The sequence below is a fragment of the Arctopsyche grandis genome, chromosome 1 (assembly GCF_051622035.1).
Source record: "Arctopsyche grandis isolate Sample6627 chromosome 1, ASM5162203v2, whole genome shotgun sequence".
Lineage (NCBI taxonomy): Eukaryota > Metazoa > Arthropoda > Insecta > Trichoptera > Hydropsychidae > Arctopsyche > Arctopsyche grandis.
The window spans coordinates 24,380,197-24,391,293 of record NC_135355.1 but is presented as its reverse complement, the minus strand read 5'-3'; the positions used below and the strand labels follow the sequence as shown (position 1 = coordinate 24,391,293).

The 11,097-nt window shown below is 41.3% G+C and overlaps 1 protein-coding gene across 1 annotated transcript in view; it reads left to right on the top strand.

The window, feature by feature from the left end:
* Positions 1-917: 917 nt before the first annotated feature.
* The window catches only part of LOC143917322 (uncharacterized), an 87,767-nt gene continuing 77,587 nt past the window's right edge, over positions 918-11,097 (top strand). The window contains 7 exon segments of the mRNA XM_077438807.1: positions 918-950; positions 1,016-1,117; positions 1,184-1,196; positions 1,269-1,303; positions 2,586-2,679; positions 5,797-6,045; positions 6,048-9,555. Coding sequence (XP_077294933.1) covers positions 918-950; positions 1,016-1,117; positions 1,184-1,196; positions 1,269-1,303; positions 2,586-2,679; positions 5,797-6,045; positions 6,048-9,555 — 4,034 coding nt within the window.

The following is an 11,097-nucleotide window of genomic DNA, read 5'->3' as shown; positions in this document are numbered from 1 at the left end:
TTCAGATTTACATAAGAATAGAACAGAATAGTTGTTTTTGGAAAAAACAGTTTTGACAGTCGAAAGCAGAAGATCGTTTTGGAAACATTAACCCGGTTGAAAAAAATAGCCCCGGTTGTTCTATAAAAATGTACTTATTTATTGGCTCTTTCATTGCATATTTAATGTGAAAACATCAAAGTAATGGTAAAGATAAAGATAACTGCTAGAGCATGGCTGTGAAGTCAGAATCGAAGTCATTAAAAAATCGAGCAGCTCCGACTCTAATTTCGCTATTATTTTTCTTACTAAATATTGTAAGCGTATATCGAATTACTTATGAATGTAAAGGGCTGAAGGGTGATTTACCAATATAGTTTATATTGAGAAATAATGTTTGTATATTTGTGTTATTAAAAATGATGGAAAATATGTACATTCGAATTAACTGCATTTTCCAGCTTGAAGTTGAAAATGGTGGCAATTTGCGGGCTATTATTAATAATATAATAAATAGTGGCGTATTCTTCTTAGTACAGGTCGATGCAAATGAAAGCCCTGGGAGGCTCTTTTGCAAAGTAAAAAAATCTATAGTTGTAATTCGTCAAATCAAATCAAATAACGCAATTATAAGTACACATTCTGTTATAAATTCACATAATTTCATAGTTCACACGTAGTGGGCAATTTGGAAAGTTTTAATTTAAATTTCAAAGCTAATTTCATGCGAGTTTCAGCTGAAAATCAAGTAGGTACTGTAATCAATTTAGTCACGGTCCGACAACCGGAAGTGTCAGTTTATTTAATTATAAATTAAAACGTTCATTGCGCAGTTAGCAGGCGAATCTCCAGTGACGTAATTTCAACTTTTTCCAGAGGGGGCGGAGCAAAAGCTGATCAGTTTGTGGTTCTTTTTACGAAACCCTTTTTTTTGGAAGATGCTTCTGATCGATATGTTTAAACTTGTTACGGTTTCTACTGGCCTAATCTTTTAGCAACGAATACATAATCGATTCAATAAAGATTTATATTATAGAATTCATTATATGATATGCATAATCCTGGTCTTGTCAAATCTAGGGGCAGGGGAATTCCCCCCTCTCTTCACCAAGTCACTTTTTCGCAATCTTCAAGCTCTGTATAACTAGAATACAATCAAACTACAAAAGATGATAATGTTGTCAATCCCTGTTTTATTGTTCAGCTGAAATTGGCCAGTACGAGTTAAATCAATTAATTAATAATACTCTGTTATACATTAAAAAATAAATTTGTAATAATCATTCTAGCTTGGTTTGCGTTCACATTGAATATATCAAAATTGGTAAACGGATTATTGCGCAAATTGCGATCACGGGCACAAAAATCACGAATACGGAATATCTGGCACTCAAATTCTCGTTAGTACAACATTTCGCGTGTATTACTTTCCATTGATGGAGTTTTTCGGTGATCGAGATCGGTTTTTGCGGAATAATCATGGAACCATCAAAAACATAAACTTTACCGGAAATAAAAATTATATCACTTATCATCACCATTTAAACCATTCAATTTTAAATACAGCCTCTTATATTAAGTATCTTGGTGTAATACTTAATAATAAGCTCGACTACTTTGAACATATTTCCTTCATTACTAATAAAGCATATATGTAAATCTTTTGGATTCCTACTCCGCTCAACTAAACCCTTTTATGATCCTCGTGTAATTAAATTACTCTATTTTTCCCTTGTAAGGTCTCACATTGAATTTGCCTCAATTATCTGGTCACCTTTCTATATATCCCATATTAATTGTATTGAAAAAGTCCAACTAAAATTTATCGAATCCTTACGCTACCGCTTTTCTTTCTTCTTTCATACTACTGTTCCCGATATTTCAAAACTCCTATTGTTAAACGATCTTTCTATCAGACGACTACTCACTGATGCTGCATTCATTTTTAAGCTCCTAAATAGTTTCCTCGATTATTCCGATTTATTGAGTGAGGTTGGTTTCAGGATCCCAGTTAGGTATACTAGAAACGCTGCTCGCTTTTCTCTTAATCTTTTCAATACTAATTCCCTAAAAAAATCCTCTCCACAGCGTGTTTATCGTATGTACATATGTTTAACGGGGAGCTGAATGAGATGTTTCCTTGCATCGATTCAGGATTGCTATCGGGAGAGTTTTGTTCGATAGATCCATTTATATTTCTATTTTATAATTGTCGATAGATTACATGTATTATTTTTAATTATAGATATTAATGAAACTTGTTGTCTTCTGTTTTTCTTTTGTTTTAAATATTGATAGTACTATTGTATACTTATAATTTTTATATCTACGTATGTCCTTTATATATGTATATTATATCTATTGTTATTTGTAAAAGCCTCTGATTGGGCTCGGATGATATTTTGTTCCTCTTTATTTTTATGCATTTCTACATCTGTTGTCTGTTGATTTTTCAATAAATAAAATAAGTACGAGTACTGGGTGTATTAAGGTCTGTTCATATCTAGTCGGCACGTATCGGCAGCAGCAGGCAACCTGCAAGTACGGACAGTATTCTTTGGTAAATTCTAATACGTATTACGTATGAATATGAATTATGATTTTAGGTCGTAGAGTTGAAGTTCTTAGGTGTCAAAAGTTGCAAAACGAAGAGTAAAAAAAAGGAATCAAGTAGAGAGAAGCGTTGGTCGTTGTCGGTTCGTATTTTGGTCATTGTAGTACACATTTAAGTAGCAGACATACGCTTTTTAAGTAGCAAATATTTTTTTCAATGATCAAAGCAAAGTTTCTAATTCGATCTGTATCCGTCACTTAGAAATGCACACACATTTTTTGTAATGTACAGAAACTTTTTTTAGTGTAAATTGTTTTTAAATGCACATTTATTTATATAAAAAGGACGTTTAAAATGTTCCCAAATATTTTTCTCCAGGCAGAGTGGCATTTTTGATTTAAAAACAACATTCATTCGTCCAAATGCACTCCATCCTAGTTATTTGGTATACGCAATGATAAATATAACTATAATAAAATATAATTAGCAAAAGATAAACCATTTATAAAATTTTCGCATATATGTATGTACATACATATGTATATATGTAGATAAGAAAAAAAAATAAATATTAAAAAAAATACAGAAAAAGATGAAAAAAAAGAAATAATAATAATATTGACAACAGTATTACCAATGATTGTAGTAAAAAATAATATTAATCGGTCTCCGTGACGAGACAGAATGTTAAATTACAGAAAACGCAAATATCGGAAGGCAAAGATCGAAAATCGAAAGATCTTAAGTCGAAAGATAAAAAAAAAATGGTGCATGGTAAACGGTACATACTCACGTACATCACGAGAGTACTCACTGCCCTCTCGTCCCACGAGTTGTGGTTTGCGCGCCAAAACCAAACCAGACAAAAGGGCGGGAAAATCGCTCACGGACTCCAACAATGAATTCCGCGCACTAAACTACATTGATAGCATACGCGAGCTTGCGTGCATAAAATATATGTACTGTGTACAAACATACATACGCGTTTGAAGTCATATGTAGAAGCGCGGTCTCCGTGACGAGCCAGAATGTTAAATTACAGAAAACACAAAAATCGGAAGGCAAAGATCGAAAATCGTAAGATTTTAAGTCGAAAGATAAAAAAGGGTGCATGGTAAACGGTACATACTCACTTAATTTGCGCGAGCAGGATATAACAGGAACAAGAGGAACAGGCTTTTCCTCCCGTATTAATGTGCGTGCGCAGAATACGGGAGGAAAAGCCTGTTCCTCTTGATTCAGTTGTACCTTGCTCGCGCAAATTAAGTGAGTATGTACCGTTTACCATGCACCCTTTTTTTTTTGATCTTTCGACTTAAGATCTTTCGATTTTCGATCTTTAACTTCCGATATTTGTGTTTTCTGTAATTTAACATTCTGTCTCGTCACGTAGACCCAAAAAAATTACAGAAAAAGATGGAAAAAAATAAATAATAATAATATTGACAACAGTATTACCAATGATTGTAGTAAAAAATAATATCAATAACCTATATTACAATTATAATAATAAAAATAATAATTATAATTTAAATGAAGTAAATTAATAATAAATTAAGTAAAACTCTGATCTATCCTTTAGTAAACATATTGAAAATGTTGTAGCTCGAGCGTCGAAGGCCCTCGGGTTCGTCATCCGGTCCTCCAAATGCTTTACTTCTATTAAATCATACAAAATATTATATTGTGCATACGTAAGAAGTATTGTTGAGTTTGCATCCCAAGTTTGGAAACCAGAGTACTCTGGTGCAAGAGACAGATTGGAGCGCATTCAGAAGAGATTCTTGAGGTACATCAGTAGCCGTTTTGGATTATCCTATACTTCCTATGAAGATGCTTGTAGGTGTCAGCATCTACTTCCACTTGTCAAAAGAAGGGAGATAGCTGACATCTCAACAATTTTGAACATCCTTAACGGCTCGATCGACTGTCCTCAATTATTGAGCAGACTATCATTGCGTGTGCCAAATAGAATGACTAGATGTAATGAGCTCCTTTACATACCTAATACTTTTTCTAATTATGGAAGAAGCTCATTCATCTGGCGTGCAAGCTCCACCGTCAACACACTAATTTTAACAATTTCTATGTTTGACTTATTTAATATTAATGCTATACAAGCTAGAGTGATTATTGCAAATTTGTTTTTCGATGATTAATTTTATTGAAAATTTACGATTGTGATTATGAATTTTTATTTTGATGTATTTATTTTGTCTTTGTTTTTTGTTATATATTATATTATTTTTATTATTTCATAATTTTTATCATATTATTATTCTTATTGTTTTGATATTTTTATTATACTGTTATTTCTATTTTTTTCTTTTTGTTTTCTCTAACTATCTTACTCTATTATCATTTTTGTTTCTTATTTTAAATGTTTGAGCTTTTCTTTTTTTTACCTATATGTGAAAATTATTAATGGTTTACTTAACATACTTATGTTTTTTTACTATCAATCTATGTAACTTTATAAACTGTAAATTTTCCAAATAAATAAATAAATAAAAATAATTAGAAATAAAATAAAAAAATAATAAAAATTCACAATTCTAATGATCAATTAATATTGATAACCGATTGATTTTTTTTTTATTCGTGTACACGTGTGCGCTATAGAAAAAAAAATCAATTTGTCAATTAAAAATGTTCAAAATTTAAGTCGGACGGAGTGAAAATGTCGGAGTGGATTCCACAGTGTTTGTCGAAAGCGTTCACCGCGCGTAGACATCAGGCCACTCAAAAGCGAGTGCAGGCCGTAGTGTAGGGTGTAGAGTGTAGAGTGTAGATAGTAGGTATTTTCCGGAAGTATTCTGGAAAATTCGCACAGCAGCGTGGATAGGGGCGAGAATCGCGTGTGCGAGCGGTCGGGGGGCGGAGCTTAGAAGGCGTGGTCTGCGCGCGCAGAAGCCGGCGGGCGCGTCTCGGTCAGTCGCGCCGTCGTGGCCGTGCGAGCAGCGCGTCTTTGTCCTCGCGTGACAGCTCCGTTACCCCACCGGCTGTATTGTACAAACACAGCGCGCGCGCGCGCGACCAACCACTGCGGTGCGCGGCGGTCATAGTGCCACAGTGAAACAAAGTGAAGCAAAGTGCTAGTTAGGTGTTAGGTGCTAGGTGCAAGGTGCAAGGTGCAAGGTGCAAGGTGCAAGGTGAAGTGCTGCAGCGGTGGTGTCCTCGGCGACGGGATGGCGAAGTCGTGAGCGCGCCGCGGTGCGGCTCCCGCGGCGCGCCACCGCGGATGCGGGCGGCGGGGGCGTGAGGCGGCGCGGCGGGCGGGGGCGCGGGCGAGGCCGAGGGGCCCCCAGGCGCATGGCGGCCGCGCGCGCCCGCAGCGCCCCCCCGCGGCCGCCGCCCCCCGACACCATCGGCGCCCCCAATCCCATCGCCGACACCGACACCGACCCCGACCTCGCCGACCTCGCCGACCTCGACGACCGAATCCACACCCACACCCACTCCCGCACCCGCACCCGCACCCGCACCCGCACCCGCACCCGCACCCGCACCCCTGGCCCCGGCCTCAAACCGGTCTTCCTGTGGGTGTACCAGCGCGACACCACAGTCCTCCAGGTGCACTGCGAGGACTACGACGAGCGCAATCGCCTCAGGCTCACTCGCACCCCGCTCGGGTGGAAGGCTTTGCCTCGCACCGAAACCTTCGACGGGATCCGGTTGCCTCGGGCTAGCGCGCCCCCTGCGCCCCCCGCGCGCCGGCGCACCCGCGCCAAGCCGCCTATCGATCTGCCGGCGACGCCCCCCGCGCCCCCGCCGCCTCCGCCCCCCTCCGACGACGATCCGACCGCGTCTCCGGAAGACGATGTCGAGCCGGAGTCGCCAAAGTCGCCAGAGTCGCCGGAAGAGCCGGAAGAGCCGTCCAGACCCGACACTCCCTGGACCCTGCCCGACATAGAGACGCACATCCCGTCCCACACGATACACGTTCCCCAGCGCGCGACTCCGGTGCACGCCCTCGTCGAAAGGGACTTCAACCCCACCCCGCTGGACAGCCTCTTGGCTGTTGCCGAGCTCGAGTTCAACCAGCAGCGGGAGGCCAAGCGATTCTCGCTGGATCTGGACGATCCCGTTCACGCCGACTCCCTCCACCGACAGCTCGTCAAATTCCCCTTCCTCGCGGAGGACGATTGTGGACGCGATATCATGTCCTTCGACATCCCCGATCCGGTCAAGGCCGTTCAAAACGACGAGATATTTTTCGCTCAAAAGCAGTCCTGCTTGGAGGGGAAAATTTTGACGGACGAGAGCGCGTATCAGAGCGGAATCGTCGCTACCAAAGATCTCTTCGAGAGCATATCCGAAAGTCACTATATTCCGGTCGATCTCGAAAACCCCGACCAGGAAGCGGCCATCAACGCCAACGAGCTCTTGGACTCGTTGGTCGAAAAGGGTTGCGAAGACAACAACATCACCGGGTCGGCCTTCGATAAAATTGCGCACATAGTAAACAACAACAACAATTTAGAAGGCGATTACAACGACGAAGATGAAGATATGCTCGTGGACAACGCGCCGGTTTCCGACATAATCCATCGACTCGAACAGTCCTTAGAATCGCCCGGTCAAAATAGCATTACGGCCGCTCAAGGTTTACTCCATTTGCAACAAATGAGCGTTGAATTGACCGAGAGCCATATGCAGCACGGAGAGGAAGAGCACGAACACGTCGTATTTGAGGAATTCGATAAAGTCGGAAATAAAGAAATGGAATGTTCAGTCGACGATCCGACGCAAACTGTCGTCGAACCGAATATCGATAAAATTGTAGAGGAAACCGAGCTAGCGTTGCCTGAACATTCCGAATCGTATGTAGAATTAGCACCCGTCGACGACAGTACGGCGTCTGATGAAAGACGAATCGAATCCGACCTTTTGGAAGATCGTTTGAACGAAACCATAGACAACTGTTCATCGGAGGCCAACGTCGATTTGGAATTAGCCGCCGAACCAGAAACGGACGGAGATATGACGGAGAACGTTCCAGAAATAGAAACTGATCAATGTGAAATACGCCAAGAAAACAGTCCTTCGCATAAAGAACACGAATTGACAGAATCGACGGAGGAGATGATGCCGACCGATTTGCGAATGAAACCGGCATCTGAAGATATCACAGAAATGCAGGACGATCATAACGATTCAGATAAAAATGACGAAATGCCGAAAGATTTGAGTTGTCACAAAAGGCTGCCGAGTCCTTTTCCCTCCCCCAAACGTATCGAAACACCTCGTCCCGCTTCGAGAGGTTCCGATACCATACAATCTCCTCAACCCAGCGGTATTCCCGCCGTACCTTCTTCTCCAGAGTTGTTCCCAGCTCCGCAAGGGAGGTCGAACTCGAAATCTTTGTTTTTGGAAACTTTATTATCATCACCGTCACCGAAAATGTGTTTCTCCTCAGAACTCACTATCACAAAACACCAGAGTGAACCGCTCAACTTGGGAAAAAGTAGAAAATCCGCGAGTCCCACGGTGAGCAGTTGCTCGGAAGATTTGAAAAAGCCGGTTAAAGAATTCGGCGAACCGGAGGAGAAAAAATACAGAAAAGATTCGTGCGACGAAGCGCCGCTACAGAAATTAAATAAACTGTTCTCCAAGTCGAACGATAACGTTCCCGAATCGAAACAAAAGAAATCCGATTCAAAATTGCAAAGAATAACGGAAGAACCTAGTCCGATGAAGCAATTGCAAATGCTCAGATCTAGTACAGAGTTCAACATTCCAGACCCTCTATTGGTACCTAAAGATAGATTCAGTTCGATATTATTTTCTCCCGGAAAAGAAATTCCAGCGCTATTGCTACAGAGACCCGAACTCCGACTACCCGAAGCGTTCGCTTTCCCATCCATTTTACAAGACCCCGATATACTAGTCGTATCTTTATCACAATTAGAAGCTATTTTACAAAAGCACTGTCAGAGTATAGAAAAAGAATCGGTGCGGTTAAAAGAGCAAAAACACAACAAACCGAGCACACCGACCGCGATAAACGACAGCAGTAAGATAAATCAATTGGCGATTCCATCTCCATCGGACAGTTCTTTCAAGTCATTGGGTGGAACTATCGTACCCGGTATGGCGACCGATACGTTGGCCAGTGATATAGATGCGGCGACATCGGCAGCACTCAACCAGATGTTGTGGTTACCATATTTGAGTCAATTCGAAGCGGCGATGGCTTGCTCTCAGAATGCAGATTTCTTGAAAGCTCTCAACTCGACGGTGCCTCCCGGTTATCCGGCGCAACCTTCGTATCCGGACTTGTCGCAAATATTTTCACCCCAATCGAGGTTTATGGGCTCGGCCGGATTCCCAGTAATGCCTTCGCTCGAGTATAATAATCAATTGGAATTTGCCATGTGGCAAGAGGCGATGGCTCAAGCGAACAACTCGAACTTTCAGCGAGCGCTCAAGACGAACTTACCTGTCGATAGTCACATGAAAGATTTGCACAAAAACGTCGAATCTCAAAATCCGTACGCTTCGTCCAGTAAGCACCAGCAGATGCGTAGTCATTCAGCGGCCAGAACTAGTCCAATAGCCCACGGGTATTCTCACGGATGCAACCGAACGGGATCCGGGGTGAATTATCATCCGAGTGCGTGGTCGGGATATCCCGGTGGAGGAAGAGTCTCCCAACAAGGACCGCAATATAGTCCCGGAGGGCAAAGACCATCACGTCATCACCAACCTCCACCATCTCCTTCATCTTCGGCGTCCCCGTCTAACTTCTACCACAATAACAATTATTTGGGTGCGCCGAAGCCGTCAAGTACGCGTCCTTCTCCAGCTCCTCCCGTTCATGCAAACAATCCAAGTTCCGCGCCAGAACAGAGACCTAGAATATCAGTGAAGTCCTTACATAACCTTTTAGAACCGGGGTCGGGTCCTGGTCTGAATCATATGACGCGTCCGCTCGAACCTGAGATCGGAAGCTCAACACACCTACCAGAAGAAGTCGGACACGACACTCAAGCACCTCTCTGGCATCCTCTGTTTGGCAAGTAAGTACATAAATTTGTAATAACCGTCGTCGACTTTGAACATTATACGGATCTAAATTTAAATCACAGTCGTAAATATTTACGTTTGAGAATACTCCGAGACTCGGAACGCAAACATAAATACACTAATAATAGACTGGAATTCTTTTTGTCTCGGCCGACTTCATTTTATTTATTACGACACCGTTACATTAATTTCGTGCAATAATTTTAGAACTTGCGAAAAATTCCGAAATATTTCTGGAGTGCCAAATTTGAGTTTCAGAAGTATGAGAGAAGAGGGAACGCCGATTAAGTTTCGACTTTGAATTAATTTCGGCTAACGTAACCCAGACGAAATCAGAAGGGTGAGGTACTCGCTTTCAACCTCCACCCCGCCCCGCCCCCCCACAATCCTCACCGTGTAAATATTACGGAGGGAGACTATGAATGAATGGGCCGGGCCACCCTATTGCACAATAACCCCGCGCATACTCATTCGAAATAAAACACCTGTTCTTGACGAATACCACTCCTTGTGTCGGTATGTGTCCAACTACCTATGGTTAGGCGATATTTACTTTTTCATTGAAAGAAATCGCTTTTGCAATTCTTTCGCGTACTCTATATATGTGTCACACGCTTTTTTTCCAACTGGCGCAGTCTCCTCTTGTAGACCAATTAGCAGAGCGATCCTCTAGCTCGGTCTGCGTGCAACTCAGGTACGACGACAGTCGGCACTGAACCGGTTCTGACCGGCCTTCACCCTAAATGGTAGTGGTAGTACCCAGAGATGACCGCTTCTTTGACCCTCTTTAGCTGTCAAATCGCAGCTCTTCTAATTGCCCCAATATTGCTTTCCACCGCGCCAGTGACATAATGATGTTCCAACGGCCTCCCCTCTACACTTAACCTAAAAATTACTATAATTTGTATTCATCGCTCTATTTTTTCAGCCTATCATTATATTTTGTTGAATGCTAATGTGCTTTGGTAGCTATTTTTTTTTCTATGCAACTAAGATAAAGCGCAATTTCCTTCATTTCAATAAACTCATGCTTAAATCTTTTTACCTTTTTGAAGTTTAGGGAATTGAATATTCACTTTTTTATTATTTAAAACTATGTTTGTATAATCTTTTATAATCGCTTAAACATGGTTAATCTTATAGTAAACATTCGTTTGTTTTTTTTAATAAATTTATTTGAACCTGGAACTGAAAAAGAAATCCTGAACCGGAACTGAAAAAGGAATATGGACCCGGAACTGAAAACGGAATCGATATCATATCATAGAAAATATTTTTTTTCCGATAACGTCACGGATTCTACGAACCAACATTTACATACAAAGTCTCTTTCGAAATTATATACATATTAGATGTAAGGCGCTTCGAAACATATTTTATGTGATCAATTTTCGAACTGATTCGGTGATTCGTGAATTGAGTCAAAATGTGTATCGATAAATAAACAATGACCTTGATATGGAAAAATATTTTTTATTCACATTCATAAGTACATAAGTATGTATGTATATACATAGCATAAGAAAGAAATATGT